At 36.5% G+C, this 21,748-nt stretch overlaps 1 protein-coding gene and 2 long non-coding RNA genes across 11 annotated transcripts; 1 reads left to right on the top strand and 2 right to left on the bottom strand.

Moving 5' to 3' along the window:
• Nucleotides 1–613: 613 nt before the first annotated feature.
• asb6 (ankyrin repeat and SOCS box containing 6) lies at nucleotides 614–17,852 on the top strand. 9 transcript variants are annotated; one of them, XR_015497091.1, is made up of 8 exons: nucleotides 614–666; nucleotides 5,570–5,703; nucleotides 10,425–10,597; nucleotides 10,689–10,795; nucleotides 13,140–13,248; nucleotides 13,360–13,446; nucleotides 14,115–14,221; nucleotides 17,034–17,852. XR_015497091.1 is itself a non-coding variant. In NM_001020576.2 (8 exon segments), coding segments are annotated over 6 exon segments (1,308 nt in total). In that variant the 5' UTR covers nucleotides 616–666; nucleotides 1,186–1,217; nucleotides 5,570–5,602; the 3' UTR covers nucleotides 17,765–17,852.
• LOC147842551 (uncharacterized) lies at nucleotides 7,165–10,409 on the bottom strand. The gene is made up of 3 exons (XR_015497596.1): nucleotides 9,639–10,409; nucleotides 8,567–9,551; nucleotides 7,165–7,933 (listed from the first exon to the last, which is right to left on the bottom strand). It is a non-coding gene; the product is annotated as an uncharacterized LOC147842551 (long non-coding RNA).
• On the bottom strand, nucleotides 17,427–21,354 carry LOC147842550 (uncharacterized). The gene is made up of 3 exons (XR_015497575.1): nucleotides 19,643–21,354; nucleotides 18,749–19,202; nucleotides 17,427–18,679 (listed from the first exon to the last, which is right to left on the bottom strand). It is a non-coding gene; the product is annotated as an uncharacterized LOC147842550 (long non-coding RNA).
• Between the last annotated feature and the right edge of the window lie 394 nt (nucleotides 21,355–21,748).

Genomic DNA, 21,748 nt, shown 5'->3' with positions numbered 1-21,748 from the left:
CTAACCCGGTACTAGTAAGGTTTACCTAATAAAGTGGCCGGTGAGTGTACATGTAAATAGATCATTGTATTTATGTTTCAGTGTTTTGTAGCACAATTATTTAAACTGATATTTTTTTTCGAAAATAAATAAGTCAATGCTTCTGATAAATATATCTTTAGAGATAACTTTTAAAGTCTTAAATGTAACATAATAAAACCAGCAAACATACTGATTTGCAGCTAAATATTAGGCATGTTTAGTAGTTTTTTATTTTCATACACACATTATTGGCTATAAAAATAAATCCTTATTAATCTGTCAAACATTTGATGATACTTAAATTTCGTAGATTCCCCCACAAATCCAAAGACATGCGACACAGGTGAATTGGGTAGGCTAAATTGTCCTTAGTGTATGAGTATGAATGAGTGTGTGTGGATGTTTCCCAGAGATGGGTTGCAGCTGGAAGGGCATCCCCTGCGTAAAACATATGCTGGATAAGTTGGCGGTTCATTCCGCTGTAGCGACCCCAGATTAATAAAGGGACTAAGCCGAAAAGAAAATGAATGAATGAATTTCGTTGACTTTGTTTTAATGGAACGCTTTTATTTTGCAACACTTTCCCCGACGTACTTTTATTTTGAAGGTAACATGTGGGAAGAATTACTTCCGGTTCTACAGTGGGTAAGAAAAATGTAATATCAAACAGTAGAATAGACGAGTATTACATTTGTGACCTGAATATTTAAACGCATAATATATATGTGGGGAAAAATGAGGAACCTCGAATTTCGGATTAGCCGTTAATCATAATAGTAAAAGGTAAACAGCTTGCAAACAACTAGAGCCCGCCACATTGAACATCCTACAATATGAATCTAACAGAATGAATAAATTTGTATTCTAGGTTTATTTACTATTACATTAGGCGGTTAAATTGTAAATATATCGTACTGAGTGTAAAATATTAGTCAACATTGTGATGCTAACTATGCTAGCAGTCAAATTGGCCGCTCTTTTTAGAGGTGTGGTAACGTTACATCTGATAAACTGAACCTCTGACGTGAATGTGCATTATTTAAACACTTGAAGAGGATTGTTACTTATATACCTGCACCATTAATATATTTAGTATATTATGTATGTATAATTTCTAATTTATTAAACTGTTTAACAGATTGATTGTTCATTGTTATTAAGCAGTTGAGGTCTTCAATGGACTCTAATGTACTGAGGTAAGTCAAAATTGGTTTAATATTCACACATTCGCGCTTTCTTCTTAATATTATAATTTTAGAAAAGTATTGTTTGCAAATTTAAAATAGGGACATCATATTATCTGTGGTTAAGTTAGTTTTGACATTCATTATACATTTGGTTTCAAACCAACTCAATTATTTTCTCCTGCTATTGTTTGAGTCAAAACTATGTCAAATGGTCATAAATATGAGCCCTTTATGTTGCACAAGGCTTAATTTTTCAATAAAAAAACTAAATAAAATTAACCATGTGAAATCCATATCTGTAAAAAAAAAACAGCTCTTGTGCGTCATAGAGAAAAAAAAAACTTTTTTTTTGATTTCTTTATCTCAAATAACTTGGTGTCATTTTAATTAATTTAAGCGTTTAAGTGTATCTGATTTGCTGAAAATATAGATTCATTACTGTATATAAAAACAACGCATATTCAGAACTGTAAAAAACAGGTCTTGTGCCTCATAGATAATAATGTTTAGACAGTTTTTAGGTTGATTTGTTCTTTTATTTTTTTAAAAGGTGTCAGAGTTTAATTTATTTTAGTGTTTAAGTGTATCCGAAATACTGAAAATATGGATTCAGTACTGTATATAAAAACAACAAAGACAAAATTGTAAAAATCTAAAAGAATTCTATTTAGACAATTTTGAGTTGATTTGATTTCTTTATCTCAAATAGTGTCAGAGTTCGATTCATTTAAGTGTTTGTGTATCCAATATACTGAAATTATGATTTCAGTACTGTATATCCTTCTGAGACCTGAAGAATTTTTTTTCTTTTTTTTAATTTTTTTTCTTTTCTTTTTTCTTTTTTTTCTAAATTTACAATTCAGAGTTTTTACATTTTGTTTTTGTTTTTAATTTTACAGCATGTCCACTGTAGTTGACCACAGGACCAATTTAGTACAAATTGACCGCCACTCAGACAACAAAACTGTACAGGATATGACTGTAAAGGGATAATAATCCAATATTAATGTAACAAAAACAAAACAAAAGCCATTTTTTCCTTTTGTATTGAAATTCCTGAAACAGTTTATTCTGAAAGAGAGCCAAACTCAAAAACAAAAAAAGAAGTGACGTTAATCCAAAACAAATTTAACATAAAAGCGATTTAAAACTGAGTGATTGTCATTCTCTAATTGTCTGATTGTCAGACTCTATGTCAGAGTCTCCCTCAACTATCTTATAAAGAATCCTCTCTGCTTCAGTTCTGCCTCCTACAACATGCAGTCATTAATTACATTAAGATGGTCCTGTTGTCCACTGTAGTGGACATTTAAAAAAGGATGATATTTTGAAACACAAACAAGTTAATAGCTTTGGAATTTAAAAGTATTGTTCCTGACACTTTATTAAACAAATATATATATATATATATATATATATATATATATATATATATATATATATATATATATATATATATATATATATATATATATATATGTAATAAAAATATTAAAAATCATTTAAAATGCAAAATTTTGGGTGGGGGGGGGGGGTAATTTGATTCCTTTATTTTAATTAGTGTCAGAGTTTAATTTATTTAAGTGTTTACAGTGTATCCGATATACTGAAAATATGAATTCAGTACTGTATATAAAAACAATAAAGACAGAACTGTAAAAAGCAAAGCTTCTTCATCATAGAGAATAACATTTAGACAATTTAAGAGTTGATTTGATTTCTTTATCTCAAATTGTGTCATAGTTTTCTTAATTTAAGCATTTAAAGTATATCTGATAAACTGAAAATATGGATTCAATACTGTATAAAACAACAAATGCATAACTGTAATAAAACAGGTCTTGTGCAACAGAGAGAATAACATTTAGACAATTTTACAATTGATTTAATTTCTTTATCCAAATAGTGTCAGATTTTTAATTCATTTAAGCATTTACAATAAATCCAATATACTGAAAATATGAATTCAGTACTGGATATAAAAACAACAAAAAAACTGTAAAAAACAAAAAAACAGGTCTTTTGCATCATAGAGAACAATATTTAGACAATATTAGAGTTGATTTGATTATTTTATTTTAAATGGTGTGAGAGTTTAAAAGATTATTTTTTTTTTAACATTAAAAAACTATTTAAAAAATATATTAAAATAAATAAAGGCCTAATTCCAAAAAAACAGACTCCTGTGCAATAACCATGATGTTTTTCTGAACATTTGGGTACTAGTTGTGTTGTATAATTTGATATGGTTAATTTTATTTATTTTTTTTATTCAAAAACCTTGCCTAAGCCTTGTGCAACATATCAGGCACATATTTATGTCCGTTTGACATAGTTTTGACTCAAACAATAGCAGGAGCAAAGAATTGAATTGGTTTTAAACCAAATGTCTAATGAATGTCAAATGTAAAACACTTTATTTCAGAACGAATATTCAAAGTACCATGGTTAACAATAGAAGGAGCATGTTACAAGTCACTGAACGAATGTGCGAGTATAAAACCAACTTTACATTTACATTTACATTTAGTCATTTAGCAGACGCTTTTATCCAAAGCGACTTACAAATGAGGACAAGGAAGCAATTTACACAACTAAGAGCAACAATGAATAAGTGCTATAGGCAAGTTTCAGGTCTGTAAAGTCTAAGAAGGGAAGTATTAGTAGTATTAGTAATTTTTTATTTTTTTATTTTTTATTTTTTTGGGTACAGTTAGTGTGATATTCAGAGAGGCAATTGCAGATTAGGAAGTGAAATGGAGACTAAATAGTTGAGTTTTTAGTCGTTTCTTGAAAGTAGCGAGTGACTCTGCTGTTCTGATGCAGTTAGGGAGTTCATTCCACCAACTGGGCAGATTGAGCGTGAGTGTTCGCGAAAGGGATTTCTTCCCTCTTTGGGATGGAACCACGAGGCGACGTTCATTCACAGAACGCAAGTTTCTGGAGGGCACATAGATCTGCAGAAGTGAGAGCAGATGAGAAGGAGCAAGGCCAGAAGTCACTTTGTAGGTAAACATCAGAGCTTTGAATTTGATGCGAGCAGCAACTGGCAGCCAGTGCAAACGGACTAGCAGCGGAGTGACATGTGCTCGTTTAGGTTCATTGAAGACCACTCGTGCTGCTGCGTTCTGGAGCAGTTGAATTTTACCTGAATTTTACCTGAACTTTACCTGAATGACAGAAACCCGTGTTGTCTTATAATCTTTGTTTTAGGGCTGATATTTTTATTGTTGGTTAAGATGTGATGCTCGACTGAGACTGTGTGTGCTATTGTGCTTTGTTGTCTTTAATAACAAATCAAATTTCTATCAAATTTTACCTGTAATTAACGCTAATTACTGTCAAAACTACTATTAATTTTTTCAGAGTAATTAGTGTTATTTTCAAGTAATGTTTGACAAAATACTTTGGTTTCTCTGGTTGATGTTTAGGTACATTAAGAAATGTTAAGCATTTTAGAGTGTTCCATAATGTCTAATGTATGGGACATTCTACCAAAAACGTACATTTGCACTTATAAAATGTGACGGGGCCTGATTACACTTGTCATCCTCAAAACAACCATACGAAAACATACACAAAATCATACAATTCAATGATAGAATGCATTCTTGATCACTGTCAGCTTCTCCTGCATCAAATTTGGTCACTTCCTTTAAGTCATATTAACATCAGAGTTGTATTGCACGCATTATATTGTAAATCTAGAGCAAATGTGACAGGACTGACTGAAACATGGCGACAGTTGTAAATGTATTTGAGTTATATATTTGTATTATTTAATTATTGTTGAATTTATTTATAATCTTATGTTTTCAAAGGGGTGGTTCAGAATGTAATTTTAAGGCTTGGTTGTGTTAATAAGATGCAAAGCAATGTGTGCTCATATTTCACTTGAAGGAAATCGTGGTATTTTTTCATAAATCTCACTTTGATTACATACAGCTACTCAGCTAACATGAAAACGACTGATATATATCCTAGTTCTTCTGAAAGGCCCGCCCTCGAGTGACTCTGATTGGTCATCGTCATAATATGCTGCGATTCGCGGATCGGCTCCATGTCACGCCCGTACAAGCACACGCGTTTTGTGTAAACAGTCAGTCAACAAGTGTTTGTAACGAGTAAAAACGGGATGCGGCTCCTTTAAGAGAGAGAGAGAGTGTGTGTGTGTGTGTGTGTGTGTTTATGTTTTTTTTTCAGGGACAGTTCATGTACGTTTCTGGTAGATTATCGCGTATAACGCAGTTTATCACATTGATATGTCTTATTAAGCTGTTGAGGTCTACAATAGATTATATTATGGTGCGCTTTCCTGAATGGCAACATGTTGATATTTGCATATCTGTGTTGTTTTCCAGCGAGAAGAGACTGTGAGTCAGCGGGACCCGAACATGCCTTTCCTCCATGGCTTCAGGAGGATTGTTTACGAGTATCAGCCACTGGTGGACGCGGTGCTTTGTGTGCTGGGGACAGACGGAGAAAACCAGCGCAGGTCAGCAGCTCACATAGTGTGTTTAAATAGAGTTGGAACTAAACTGTGCAGAGCTGCGGCCCTCCAGGAACTGAGTTTGACACCCCTGGTCTTTGATTCCTATGGCAGATGGGCTCAACCCTGCTCCTGGAGATCTACCTCCATGGAGAGTTCAGCTCCAACCCTGGTCAAACACAGATAATCAAATTAGGTAGGATGTGAAGGAGCACTTGTTAATTAAATACAGGTGTGTTTGATCAAGGTTGCAGCTGAAATCTGCAGGAAAGTAAATCTTTAGGAAAAGGGTTGAGCACCCCTGCCATAGAAATCATAGACCAGGGCTGCGTCCGAAACCGCATACTTCCATACTATAGACCTTTTTCATGGCTGCTGCATGAAGGGTGCCATAGCGACCAGCGTCTTCCGGTAGAATGCTAAAAACTTCCGTTTACAGCGTGTACAACTGGTAATTTGCACTCCGAAAATGGGTTTCAATGACGTTTTTAATGGATAACAGAGTGTTTTTGTGACACACAACGTAGAAATGTGTCCGTTAAAGCCGTTATAATTTGTCACATGTGGTTCAAGCGCGTCAGAAATACGAGAAAAACGTTCTCCTAGTTCACGTGTCTGCCGTCAGAAATAACAGAAATAACACACACACACACACACACACACACACACACACAGACAGACACACAGAGAGAGAGAGAGAGAGCAAACCAGAGTACTGGCATGAAACTTAACAGGTATGAAAGTCGTGCAATTTACAAAAATGACCAATAAAAGTCTGTAATTGATACTCTGCTGGCTGATTTGCTGATCATTCTAATCGCGAGCCGTTTGAGTTTTATTAAGTGTGTTGTTTTTACCAGGGTTTGTGTTTTTCTGTCATTTCGAAATGACACTAGCCTATATTTTTACTTTGTCACAGTTATTAAATCAGTGTGTCAGTGAGACAGTACAGGCTACGTGTGTGTGTCAAACATTTTGGTGAACTACATTTGTTTGGGCTGGTTATATATTTGAAATAAAGAGAAAATGTTGACTTTAGCGATGGCAAGGCTTCATTTAAACTGCTGAAGATGCCGTCTGACAACGAGGGGAAAATGCCTCACAGCAGCTGTTTTCCATCCTATTAGATCGCATTTCTTTAAATGATCAGTCCAGGAGATGGTGCTGATGGACAACAGTATTAGTTCAAAGAGGATAAAAGCAGGTAAAATAAGAAAACTATCGTTTCAAAGCTGTCCAAATGTGTCTGTTTACACACATCAGCTGCCGACCAGAAGTTCTTCGCATTCTCCTTTCGCATACACGCAAAGCATAATGGGTAAGTTTGCGTTCCAAGAAAATATAGTACGCTAAAATCAGTACGTGAGCCGAGTAGTATGTCCGAATTCATAGAATTTGAAAATCTGTATGCGAGAAGTACTTGGATGACTTACTACTTCCGGCGAGATTCTGGAGTGTGCATCCGCAAGCGAATTCATGAATGGGAGTAAAGCTACGCAACTGATGCAAGATGGTCACGTGACCATGACAAAATGGCTGATGTAGTACGTCTGAATTCCATTTATTCTTTTCACATTTATACTGTATAGAACGTACTTTACTAACGGCCGAGTAGTACGTTTAAATTCAAATGAAGTACCTACTGAGTAGTAGGCAGTTTCGGAAGCAGCCCAGGGGTGTCAATCTCCGCCGCAGCTCTGCACAGTTTAGTTCCAACTCTAATTAAACACACCTGATCATACCATTTGAGTCTTTCAGGCTTGTTTGAAACCTAAAGCTGCGGTCACACTGCACTTTTCTCCCCATAGACTTCCATTCATACGCACACGAATGCGTCAGACTGGAAACGCAAGCTAGCGAGACAAGTTTCGCAGATCGCTGCACTGGAAAGTTCAAGCTTGGTGTTCTCTGACCTGCGAAACTGCATCATTGGACTGTGTAATACCAATCGAGGATCAAAACATGGCCTCTCTGGACAGAAATGTAAAATTTGGAGCAATCGCTTGCTTTTTTAATGTCTAATCATCTTGTTTAATCCCACCTCTTTTCGCAATCGCCGTACGACAGATTTTCGCACGCTCAAACTGGAGTGTGACTGCAGTTTAATGGTGCGATCACACTAGAGTTTGAGCATGCACAAAGGGGTGGGATTAAACAAGATGATTAGACATTTAAAGGGTCAAGAAACACCAAAACACATTTTTTGAGCTGTTGACAGTCGTATATGTGTCCCACACTGCTAAAAACATTATTAGGACACCTATATTTCACTAAAAAGTGTAAATTGGTTGTTTTTGCGTTATTTCAAGCAAATTCGTACTTCCTGTTTGAAACGAATTTTTGAAGCTGCGTCACGGCCATGACATAATAGCCTGTATTCCAGCGTGCAGACTGGGCGTCTGTGCCAGAGTGAGTCTTATTACGTGTTACAGTGTGCTGCATTAATGCATGAGTAAGGCTTGGTTCAAACCAATCAGCGCGCTCTATTGTACAACTTCATTAATATTCATTACTGTGTTTACACGACATAGACGCCACGTTGTGTTGGCAAAACAAGCGTGAAGTGTTGCTTTTATAGTTTGCTGCCGTTAAGTTTCGTTTTCTTTTTCTCTTTGTGAGAGCTCAGACTCACGTGTGGATTAACAGTGTACGCGACGCTCGACAACAATAACTTACGTGTCTAAGGAGGATTATTGTTTACTTGAGAGCTGTTCTCATCTGCAAACGCTGAGATCCGGATAAGCTTGTAGTATTCTCTTCATAAAGACGCGGCTCTAGTTGCTGGTGATTGTCCTGTCTCTACAGATTTGGTAAGTGAGCGACCAGTGCTCTTTGTTTATTCAGTTTGTTCGTATCGAACTAAGTTAACTTCGGTTGGTCTCATGCAGGGTGACGCAGTGGCGCAGTAGGTAGTGCTGTCGCCTCACAGCAAGAAGGTCTTTTGTGTGGAGTTTGCATGTTGTCCCTGCATTCGTGTGATTTTCCTCCGGGTGCTCCGGTTTCAAAGACATTCGGTACAGGTCAATTGGTTTGGCTAAATTGTCCGTAGTGTATGTGTGTGTAAAATGAGTGCGTATGGATGTCTCCCAGTGATGGGTTGCAGCTGGAAGGGCATCCGCTGCATAAAACATATGCTGGATACGTTGGCGGTCCGTTCTGCTGTGGCAACCCTAGATTAATAAAGGGACTAAGCCGAGAAGAAAATGAATGAATGAATGGTCTCATGCAGTCAAGTGATACGATTTCGCAGGTGGAGTTCACCAAGCTTGAACTTTCCAATGCAGCAAACTGCGAAACTTGTCGCAGGAACTTGCTTTTCTGGTCTATCACATTCGCATGCGTATAAATGGAAGTCTATGGGTCACAAAGTGCAGTGAGACCGCGGCTTAATTGAATTGAAGCAGGGTTAAACCTAAACTGTGTTGGGCTGCCGTCCGAATTTGACCCCCTGTCATAAACTGTAAAGAAATATGCAGCTCCACAGTTAGAGCAATACTCTGTAAAATATGACAAATTCATGACAACAAATTCATGTCAACAAATATTTTTATGTTACTTGAAATTGTTTTAAGTTTAAGTTTAAAAAGTATCTTAAGCTAATGAGGTTTCAACTACATTTTAAAGTCTAACTTCGGAAATGACAGCGACTCTTTGTTTACTAATTTGTGGGTGTTTGAGTAGTTGCTGTCATGTACTGTGCGTTTGACAGGACGGACTAAACCTCGCGTTCGTTTCATACAGATCACAAAACCAAAAAACATTTTTTTTCAAGTGTAAAAGTACAAATTTTAAGCTTTTCGTGGATATATGTCTTATGTCTGTGAGATTCCAGTGTGTTTGTTGACCAAAAAAACCTGTTCGTAAAAGCACACAGTCTATAGCAATGGATGATTGGCTCCTGTACCTGTAGGCGGGGCTTCATTTGCCATATTGACCATTACACTTTTCCCCCATTCAAAACTATATGAGTGAAACGTCTTGTGTTTTCTAGAGTCTTTGTTAAAGATTAGAAGGGCAAAAAAAAAGTCACTTAATGACATGCACAGATGATTCCACCACAAAACTAGCAATGTGAGCTAACACAATCAAAATGCTTAGCTTTAAGTTCTTGGCTAATTATTTTGAGTTTACCATTTGTTTTTGTTTTTTAATTGTAAGTAATTATTTTTACTCCAGCAAAGCTAAAAAAAAGACTTTCTCCAGAAGAAAAATTTAATGTAAAAATATAATATATATATATTTCAAAAAGAAAAAAAAGAATTTTGTTTTTGTTTGTGTGAAAGTGATTTATTTATTTATTTTTTCTTTTTTAAATATTTCCCAAATGATGTTTAACAGGTCAAGGAATTTTTCACAGTATTTCCTGTAATATTTTTTTCCTCTGGAGAGTCTTGTTTTATTTCGGCCACAATAAAAGCAGTTTACATTTTTAAAGTCCATTTTAATGTTCAATATTATTAGCTTTCTTAAGCAATATATTTTTTCCGATTGTCTACGAAACAAAGCATCAATATTCATCACTTGCCTAATTTCAATAAATTGCCTAACTTACCTAAATTAATTAATAATAATAATATTAATATTAACTTAATTCCGACTTCAACTGTAGATGGATAATGCAAGAAAAAAATTAACACAGTTTCACGCTACAGAGATTAAGGGACATAAACTGCATACATTTTTTCCACATTTCTGTGAATCATGTTTTGTTTTTCTTCATTTCACAGGCAAGATGAAGAGGAAAGCGTGTCTGTGGCTCTGGCCGAGCTGCTGGACAGAGAGGCGCAGTCTCCCGTCTTCATGCAGGGAATCAGTTACTCTCTGTTTCGAGTGGCTGAGTTTGGTTTAGTGAGCGCCGCACAGGTGCTCCTACGATACGGAGCTGATCTCAACTTTGAGGGTGTGTATTGTAGATGCTAAAGGCAGTGTTGATAACTCACCCCGGAACCATCCTGGAAAACAAATCTATATTTTTGTCTTATTGTTTTCAGACCCTGTATCGTACTACAACCCTTTACACATCGCAGTACTGAGAAACAAACCAGACATGGTGCGAATGTTGATCTCGAGTGGAGCTGATATTGACAAAAGAGACAGGGTGAGAATTAATACATTTCATTTGTGGTGTTTAATGATTAATCCTGACCAAAATGTACAAAATGTAAGTTTTTATTGATATACTGCGTGTGCATACTGTGTATATTCATGATAAATTTATAAATGCACACACATACAATTTAAGAATATTTATTATATATTATTATTTGTAAATGTATAATATATTATATCAATATGTTAAAATGTATATACTATTATAATATTCACATTTCAATTTAGAAATATTTAGATATTTAGGAAATACAGGGTTCAACACTAAGGATTTTTTCTACTGGCCCGATCATACCAGTGGTTGAGATTTTTTACTTGCCCTGCACAAAATTTTCACTGGCCCCACCAAAAAAAAAAAGTTAATAGCTATTACTTAGACACGTACAGTTAAAGTCAGAATTATTTATTTATTTTATTTTATTTATTTTTATTTATTTATTTATTTAATATTTCCCAAATGATTTTTACCAGAGCTAGGAATCTTTCACAGCATATCTGATAACATGTTTTCTTCTGGAGAAAGTCTAAATTGCTTTATTTCGGCTATAAAAAAAACAAAAAATAAATAAAAAACATTTTAAGCACATAATTATTAGCCCCTTTAAGCTTCCTTTTTTTTCTCTCTAGTCTGCAGAACAAACCATCATTACACAATAACTTGCCTAATTACCCTAACCGTCCTAATAGAGCTGCACGATTCTGGCTAAAATGAGAATCGCGATTTTTTTGCTTAAAATAAAGATCACGATTTTCTCGATTCTGTAGATGTAAAATAAAGGTATGGTAAAAACAAACATATGGCACAACATCGATAATAATATTATGTGTAGGTCTACTGGTTTTTATAAAAAATTATTTTCTACTTACTGATGTTGAATTATTATGTTTAAGATATATGCTTGCATTCTGTCATATTAGACAATTTTATTGACTGGTAAAATCAGACATTTGCCATTATCAGATTATATTCAACAATATATAGGCTAGAGTAGTTATACTGACATTGTAAACATTTATTTTCATGCACAACTGTGGGTTCACTATCAAAGAAAAAACATTTCAAACGCTTGCCGTAATCATAACTCTAAAATGCGATATGATCATTTAAATGAAGTGCACACTTTCGGTTTCATTTTGACTGCTAAGCACTTGTTCATACTTCGCGCGCGGCTTCCAAACGATCACTCTGTGCCACAAACAGAACATTATTTACAAATGTATTACATTTTACTCGCAACTTATGCAGGTTCTGTTCACTAAAGTAGACGCGCGCGTCTATTATTAAGTAGAGCGCGCTCGCCCTCTCTATAACGGCTCACGGTCAGCAGCTCACGTCACGTGTGATTTTCCCGGCCGCGAAAACATCATTATATAAAGACAAAAATGACATAATTAGGTGAATTATACCTTACAAGTACATTATGTGACTCATTCAACTTTATTTGGAGGTGTCACTGAGCAACTTGTGTGAAACAATGAAAAGACTCGTGCAGCCGCCTTTTCTTCTCTTCTGAACTTGAAATATGATTGACAGAATCGTAGAAATGCTGGATTAAGATCGTCTAGGGGGTCGAATCGAGATCGCGATCTTTTAACGATTAATTGTGCAACTCTACGTCCTAGTTTACATTTACATTTACATTTAGTCATTTAGCAGACGCTTTTATCCAAAGCGACTTACAAATGAGGACAAGGAAGCAATTTACACAACTAGGAAGCAATTTACCTAATTAACGTAGGTTAATTAGGTAAATTGTTACCCTAATTAACGTAGGTAAGCCTTTAAATTTCATTTTAAGCTGTATAGAAGTGTCTTGAAAAATATCTAGTCAAATATTATGTACTGTCATCATGGCAAAGATAAAATAAATCAGTTATTAGAAATGAGTTATTAAAACTATTATGTTTAGAAATGTGTTAAACAAAATCTGCTCTCTGTTAAACAGAAATTGGGAAAAAAATAAACTGGGTCTAATAATTCAGGGGGGCTAATAATTCTGACTTCAACTGTAAATTGTAATATATAAAAATTCAAATCAATTTAGTTCAAAATGGCACTTTACCCTATAAAGTCAAAATAAAAATTAAGTACCACCAGAATTTTAAGCAGAAGCAAACAAACTATTAGTCTCATGTACTACTGTAGATTGCAAATTATATTTTAATGCGATGTATTGGTAATTCAACCCTTATCACACCACATTTAATTCAATTGTAATATACAAGCTGTTTCTGTGTGCTTGATTTCTCTATTTTTGTTGACTGCTGTATGTTATATAAAGTAGCACAATAGTCATGTATTGATGCATTCGGTGTGTTTTATTTTGCATTAGATTCATGAAAGCAGCCCTATTGACTTGGCCAGTGAGGAGGCTGATAAGCTGCCATGTCTCCGTGTGCTTCTGGATTTTGGTGCTGATGTGAATGCAAAAGACAAGAACGGTGATTTCTCTAAGCGATCTAGCAAAATAGAACATTTGTGGTTTCTTACTCTGTTTATATGTGATTGTTACTCTCTGTCGTTTGGCACATGCTTGCTTTGCAATTTTGCAGGAAAAACAGCACTGCTTCATGCTCTGGCCAGCAGCGATGGACTCACGGTCAAAAACATGGACAACATACAGCTGCTTCTAGAAAGAGGTGCTTCCCTTTATTTTATTATATTAAGAAATGTCAATAATAGATGTACATCAGACAAAAATGGTAGTTTCTATAAAATATTAATTTAAGATATTTTGTGCAAAATAAACTTGAAAACGTTTATTTTTTATTTAGCAAATATGGTGTTCAATATATATATATACACACAAAAAATAACAATTATGCTGTTAACTACTCATTCATTCATTTATTTTCTTGTCGGCTTAGTCCCTTTATTAATCTGTGGTCACCACAGCGGAATGAACCGCCAACTTATCCAGCACGTTTTTACGCAGCGGATGCCCTTCCAGCCGCAACCCATCTCTGCTAAACATCCACACACACACACTCATACACTACGGACAATTTAGCCTACCCAATTCACCTGTACCGCATGTGACTGTTTGGACTGTGGGGGAAACCAGAGCACCCGGAGGAAACCCACGCGAACGCAGGGAGAACATGCAAACTCCACACAGAATCGCCAATTGAGCCGAGGCTCGGACCAGCTACCAATCGACCTCCTTGCTGTGAGGCGACAGCACTACCTACTGCGCCACTGCGTTGCCCACTGTTAACTATTGTATGCATAATAGATATTGTGTATGTGTATACAAACGCACAATTAAGCTTTTGAAATTCATTCATTCATTTTCTTTTCGGCTTAGTCTCTGTATTAGTCTGAGGTCGCCACAGCCGAATGTACTGCCAACTTACCCAGCAAAGGTTTTACGCAGCGGATGCCCTTCCAGCTGCAACCCATCTCTGAGAAAAGGTTTTAAAATGTACTTTATATGCTGTAAATATGTAGTATTATATTAAGTTTAATTATTTTAAATCTATTTTATTTTTCATATGACCTGTGGTGCATATATATAAATAAATAAATAAATATATATATATATATATATATAAATATATATATATATATATATATATATATATATATATATATATATATATATATATATATATATATATATATATAATTTAATGTTTTAGATTTATTAAAAAAAAATTTACATTTATGAATTATGACCCATAAATTGCATAATTTTTATTGTAGATTAATATTTTTTTAAATATATATATAATGTATGTATGTATGTATATATGTACAGTTGAAGTCAGAATTAGTTGCCCCCCTGAATTATTAGCTCCCCTGTTTTTTTCCCCAATTTCTGTTTAACGGAGAGAAGACTTTTTCAACCCATTTCGAAACATAATAGTTTTAATAACTCATCTCTAATAACTGATTTATTTTATCTTTGCCATGATGTCAGTAAATAATATTTGACTAGATATTTTTCAAGACACTTCTATTCAGATTAAAGTGACATTTAAAGGCTTAACTAGGGTAATTAGGTTAACTAGGCAGGTTAGGGTAACTAGGCAAGTTATTGTATAACGATGGTTTGTTCTGTAGATTATCAATAACTAATAATGCTTAAAGAGGCTAATAATTTTGTCCCTAAAATGTTTTTTTTTTTAAACTGCTTTTATTCTAGCCGAAATAAAACAAATAAGACTTTCTCCAGAAGGAAAAATATTATCAGACACACTGTGAAAAATACTTTTGCTCTTTAAAATATTTCCCAAATTATGTTTATCAAAGAAAAAAATATAAATGGGGGGCTAATAATTCTGACTTCAACTATATATATTTATAAATGTATTAAATTGTGTATAATTTATATATTTATAGACTTAAAAATGGGAGATTACTTATTAATACTTAATTGAATCAAATGTACTGAGGAATATTTTGACTTGTAAATATCAACATAAAGACTCCCACTATACATATTTTTGACTTTCTCCAATCATATATCCAGCTTCATTTATCATGAAATAAAACTTAGATTACCAGAACAAATATACATTTTTTAACTTTCACAGATTAATTGTTCACCTAAAGAATAACAATGTGCTCTAGCAAAGTAAACATAGTAATTTTAGATTTCACAAAGACTTTGATAGTGCTTTAAAGGGATAGTTTAAACCCAAAAATGAAAATTTACTCCTCCTTTAATGTATTTTATTCAGTTTAACATAAAAGAAGATATTTTGAAGAAAGCTAAAAACCTAAAACCCAAAAAACTAATTCTATGGAAGAAGATCTATGTAGTTACAAGTTTCCTACATTCTTAAAAATATTTTCTATTATGTTTAACAGAAGAAATAAAGTCCTAAAGGTTTGGAACAAGTGAATGGTGGGTAAACGATGACAGAACTGGCATTTTTGCGGTGATCTTATTAACCCTTATGTGCTGTTGAGGATTTTTTCATCCACTCTGGGTAGGGCTGGACGATATGGCAAAAATTTTATATCATAATATATTTCTTAATTTTGGTCGCTATCAATGTGGACAATTTTAAAAAGCCAGGAAAAAACTGCCAAGAATGCACACAATAGATGTCTGTACTCATAAAAGTCTACAAACTGAATTGGCAAAGTCTATAATACCTCCAGGCTCTTACAACTTTTAAAAAAAAAAAATGTCATTCAGTGACAAATGGTACAATGTATAAGATCTTATATATATATATATATATATATATATATATATATATATATATATATATATATATATATATATATATCAAAAAACCGGAAATAGGGTTAAAAATCATATCACCTTTATTTAAAAAAGAAAATCTATTGTGAGATATATTGTTATCGAATTATTGTCCAGCCCTAACTCTGGGGGATTTTGAGTCTTAATTTGGTCACAGCCTTCCCTGTGTTTAATAAAATGGAATGATTTTTGGTATTTTGACATACTTTTGGAAAGTTCTTTTGCAAAAAACCCAGCAATACAATCTGGAAAAACTGACTACCCTTTCATTATGTTCAGGGCTGTTTTTGCCCCATTGACTTGAATTATAATGACATCTTTTGATTGAAAAGATGGCATATAATCATGCGTTCTTCATTGTATTATTGTGTGTGTGCGTGTGTGTGCGTGTGTGTGTGTGCGTGTGTGTGTGTGTGCGTGTGTGTGTGTGCGCGTGTGTGTGCGTGCGTGTGCGTGCGTGCGTGTGCGTGCGTGTGTGCGCGTGTGCGTGTGTGTGCGTGCGTGTGTGTGCGTGCGTGTGTGTGTGTGCGTGCGTGTGTGTGTGCGCGTGTGTCTATGTGTGTCTGTGTGTGTATGTGTGTGTATGTGTGTATGTGTGTATGTCTGTGTGTGTGAGAGAGAGAGAGACCTTTGCACGCTTACAGTACCTTGATATGTTTGAGAAAATCTAAATTAGCAGCTCAGCTCTCAGAACACAGTAAACAGTAAGTGTATTTATGCACACACGCTATAATCTGCGGCTTTACTCCATAGAACTCCTTATAAAAGCCTGAAACGTGTCTAGCACAGACCTATCTAAAGAGTTACTGCTACCAACAGATTATTAACAGTAATCAGTGAAAACCTCCAGCAATCAAGAATGCATGATTATGTGCTGTCATGGCTTTGCAATCAAAACATTTTATTATAATGGAAGTCAATGGGGCAAAAACCTCCCCGAACATAACGAAAGAGTAGTCAATTTGAACAATACACAGGGGTTAATGTACACTAATCCATCCCATGCAGGTGCAGATGTGAACGCGACCACACAAGACGGCGAGACCCCTATGTCTTCTCTGACCTTCCTAGTGAAGGAGGCTCTAGAGAGCAGTGTGGAGGATGCCAAAGAAATCGGCCACTTCTGTACCCATGTGGCACATCTTCTGATCAGCCACGGCGCTGGTCCAAGCTGCTGCCTGAGCGCCACCGACGGGGAAGTGTGGGAGCATTCCCTCACCTACACCAGCTTGGAAAACTTCGACCTGCTTTTTCCCCTAACAGTTCTCCTTCTCCAACACAGTGCCTCCTTCGTCTGCTCTCACCACAGCGCCTCCTACTGGACAGGACCACAGCTGATATTCACCCGACTTGCTGAAGCTCTCCGTGAAGCTGTAGATGCTGCAGAAGTGGCGGATGTTTTAGCCAAAGCCGAAGTGCTTTTGGATTTAGCCAGGATCTGCTCTCCGGCCATCCCTCCTCTTTTTCCTCGCTCTCAACTGCCTGTGCTGGAGCAGGGCTCGACCCATGAGCCCCTGCTGGAGCTCTACGGCAAACTAGAGGAGCGAGAAAGCCAACCGATGCCGCTCAGGTGCCTTTGCAGGAGACTGATCCGCAACTGTCTTCTGCCCTGGCCGTTTGAGGAGAAGGTCAAAGCCCTGCCACTGCCAGACAGATTGAAAGACCTGCTGCTTCCTGAAAACAGCTGGAAGAATAGAGCCGGATGGGACCGATTTAAACCTCGAGGCTCCTCACACTGAGATACAAACCTGTGCGTGTGTGTTTGTAAATATTGAGCCTTTAATGAGCACTGAATCCATTAAATCTCAGATTAAAGCGACTATTAAAGCTTGTTTCCTATAATCAGTGATCTAAGGGAGAAACTAGTATTAAAGGGATAGTTCACCTTGCTTAAAAATGAAAATTATGCATCATTTAGTCCAGTGTTTCCCAACCCTGTTGCTGAAGGCACACCAACTGTCTTTTAACCTCTCCCTAATCAAAGATGAGCTGAATCAACTCATCAGAACACAAAGAAGAGACTCCAAAACCTGAAGTTAATGGGTTAGAAAAAGCAGCCATTCAAAATGTCTACTGTTGGTGTTAGGCCTGTCACGATAAGGAATTTTTGTTGTGCTATAGATTATCATGGAAATTGTGGTGATAATCAATATTATTATCATTTTGAGAGCATTTTATGCCACTGAATATATAATGATTATATAACAGATGACAAGAGGCCATGGTCTTTAGCCTCCTTTTTAGAGCAACCAACTTCCATACAAAGAATCGCCTGCTTGATCCCAGCTCAGAGCGGGTTGGATTTGGTAGGATCAGTGGGTTACACGTGGGGGCTCGTCCGGGATAGGAGTGAGGTTTAGCGTGGGGAGTGTAACGGAGGCCAGCTTGCAAAATGCTATGCAGGTAGACTTCACTCCTCTGACCTCTAAAGGTGCACTAGCGAAAGATGCTAGAGGCCATGGACTTCAGACTTCTTGTTAGAGCAACCGTCTTCCATACAAAGAATCGCCGGTTCGATTCCAGCTCAGAGCGGGTTGGGTGCAGAAGGACCGGTGGGTTACACATTGGGGCTTGTCCAGGATGTGAGTGAGGTTTAGCAGAGTTAGTGTAACGTAGGCCAGCTAGTGAATGCAGGTAAACCTCATTCCTCTGACCTCTAGCGTGGGGAGTGTAACGGACGCCAGCTTGCAAAATGTTATGCAGGTAGACTTCATTCCTCTGACCTCTAAATGTGCTCTAGCGACAGATGCTAGAGGCCATGGTCTTTACACTTCTTGTTAGAGCAACCGAATCCTATACAAAGAATCGCAGGTTCGATCCCAGTTCAGAGCAGATTGGGTGCAGTAGGAACAGTGGGTTACACGAGGGGGCTCGTCCGAGTTAGGAGTGAAGTTTAGCGAGGTGAGTGTAACAGAGGCCAGCTAGTGAAGTGCTATGCAGGTAAACCTCACTCCTCTGATCTCTAAAGGTGCACCAGCGACAGATGCTAGAGGCCATGATCTTTTGACTTCTTGTTAGAGCAACCGTCTTCCTTAAAAAGAATCGGCGGTTCGATTCCAGCTCAGAGTGGGTTGGGTGCAGAAGGACCGGTGGGTTACACATGGGTGCAAGTCCGGAATGGGAGTGAGGTTTAGGGGTGTGAGTGTAATGGAGGCCAGCTAGTGAATGCAGGTAAACCTTACTCCTCTGACCTCTAAAGGTGCTCTAGTGACAGATGCTAGAGGCCATGGTCTTTAGACTTCTTGTTAGAGCAACCGACTCCCATACAAAGAATCCCAGGTTTGATCCCCGTTCACAGCGGGTTGGGTGCAGTAGGACCAGTGGGTTACACATTGGGGCTCGTCTGGGATGGGAGTGAGGTTTAGGGGCGTAAGCGTAACGGAGGCCAGCTAGTGAAGTGCTATGCAGGTAAACCTCACTCCTCTGACCTCTAAAGGTGTACTAGCGACCGACGTTAGAGCAACCGTCTTCCTTACAAAGAATCGCCGGTTCAATTCCAGCTCAGAGCAGGTTGGGTGCAGTAGGATCAGTGGGTTACACTTTGGGGCTAATCTGGAATGGGAGTGATGTTTAGGGGTGTGAGTGTAATGGAGGCCAGCTAGTGAATGCAGGTAAACCTCACTCCTCTGACCTCTAAAGGTGCTCTAGTGACAGATGCTAGATGCCATGGTCTTTAGACTTCTTGTTAGAGCAATCGACTCCCATACAAAGAATCTCAGGTTCGATCCCCGTTCACAGCGGGTTGGGTGCAGTAGGACCAGTGGGTTACACATTGGGGCTCGTCCGGGATGGGAGTGAGGTTTAGGGGCGTAAGTGTAACGGAGGCCAGCTAGTGAAGTGCTATGCAGGTAAACCTCACTCCTCTGACCTCTAAAGGTGCTCTAGTGACAGGCCATGGTCTTAAGCCTCCTTGTTAGAGCAACTGACTCCCATACAAAGAATCGGAGGTTCAATTCCAGCTCAGAGCGGGTTAGGTGCAGTAGGACCGGTGGGTTACATTTATTTTATTTAATATACAAAAAAAAAAAATACGGTGTGCCTCCTAGAACAGGGTTGGGACACACTAGTTTAGTCATCCTTGGGTGGTACTGGATTTTTATTTTAATATTATATATATGTAACAGAGGCCAGCTAGCAAAGTGCTATGCAGGTAAACCTCATTCCTCTGACCTCTAAAGGTGCTCTAGTGACAGACACTAGAGGTAATGGTCTTTACACTTCTTGTTAGAGCAACTAACTCATACAAAGAATCGCCGATTCAATCCCAGCTCAAAGCGGGTTAGGTGCATTAGGACCGGTGGGTTACGTATATTTTATTTAATATAAAAATAAAAATATGGTCTGCCTCCAGGAACAGGGTAGTCATGCTTGAGTGGTTCTAGATTTTTATTTTAATATTATATATATATATATATATATATATATATATATATATATATATATATATTTTTTTTAGTTTTTGTTTTTTCTTTTGAGCACAACAGAAGATATTTGGTAAAATATTGGAAACCTGTGGACATTGACATCCGTTGTAGGAAAAAATACATGAAATCAACGGTTACAGGTTTCCCTCATTCATTCAAATTGATTTGTCATTTATTTAATTGTGAAGCACAAACAAACACAACAACATTTGACCCCTGTGCTGTATGAAAAGATTGAAGGTAAATGAGTAGAAAAATATACACTGTAAAAAATGCAGGGTTCCACACAATTTCTACATGTTGTCCCAACACAAATGGATTAAGTTGACTTAATCATTTATACAAGTTTAAGTGGATTGAATATAAAACAATTAAGTTGTCCCAAAAAAAAACTTAACACAAGTAGTGTTGGTTCAGCTCATATTAAATAAATAGTTTGAATAAACAGCAAATGTCTTTTATTAGGGTAAACTTTTGTGTTCAACAGAAGAAACTCAAACAGGTTTGGAACAAGTTGAGTAAATATTGTTTGATTTTTCAGGTAAACTGTCTCCTTAAATATGTAAATAAGTGTCATGAAATGGTGTTTTCTGTGCCAAAATGACAGTAATCTTGCTGTATTATTACAATTTATCAGGTAATTTTCTGTTCGTATTGTAGTTTATCTTTCAGTACGAAAAGTGATGATTGTTTACAGATGAATCTTTAATATACTCTCAGCATCACTGCCGGATGTGCATTGTACTATTGTTTTGAAACCGTTTTGCATTATTAGTTTGCTGTGTGATGTACTGGATGTGCCTTAACAAGATCAACTATGTAGTTGGGAATATTGAAGAAATGTTTGACTTGCATTGTATAGTGTGAATACATTATAATAATATATGATTCGCCTTGAATGCTTCATGGTTGTGTCATCCTGTTGAAGTCTCAAGCCACACTTAATGTAAATTAAATCCCTTTGGTTTCATTAATTTCATGAATGGCGTCTGGATATATGTTACAATAAGAAGTTGTTATTAGCAATTTGATTCACATGGAAGGAGGCCTTCACAAATTAGTCGAGCTTTTATCGAAACTATAAACATTTGAGTAGGTAAAATAATATGTGAATTAATATGTAGATAAATGCATGGTTGAATATTTGTTGACTTGAAACTTTTATATATATCAATGTTGTAATTTTGCACCCCTGGGTCAAAGGGTTAGCAAATATTAATGAAAAAACTCCTTAATTTCTGCATTAGGGCTTGATTTTTCTCACTGTTTCTCTATATTTGAGTCTTTCATGGCTAAAGA

The sequence above is a fragment of the Danio rerio genome, chromosome 8, assembly GCF_052040795.2.
Source record: "Danio rerio strain M-AB ecotype USA chromosome 8, GRCz13ab, whole genome shotgun sequence".
Classification (NCBI taxonomy): domain Eukaryota; kingdom Metazoa; phylum Chordata; class Actinopteri; order Cypriniformes; family Danionidae; genus Danio; species Danio rerio.
The sequence above is the reverse complement of the archived record's forward strand: the minus strand, read 5'-3'. Positions and strand labels throughout refer to the sequence as shown.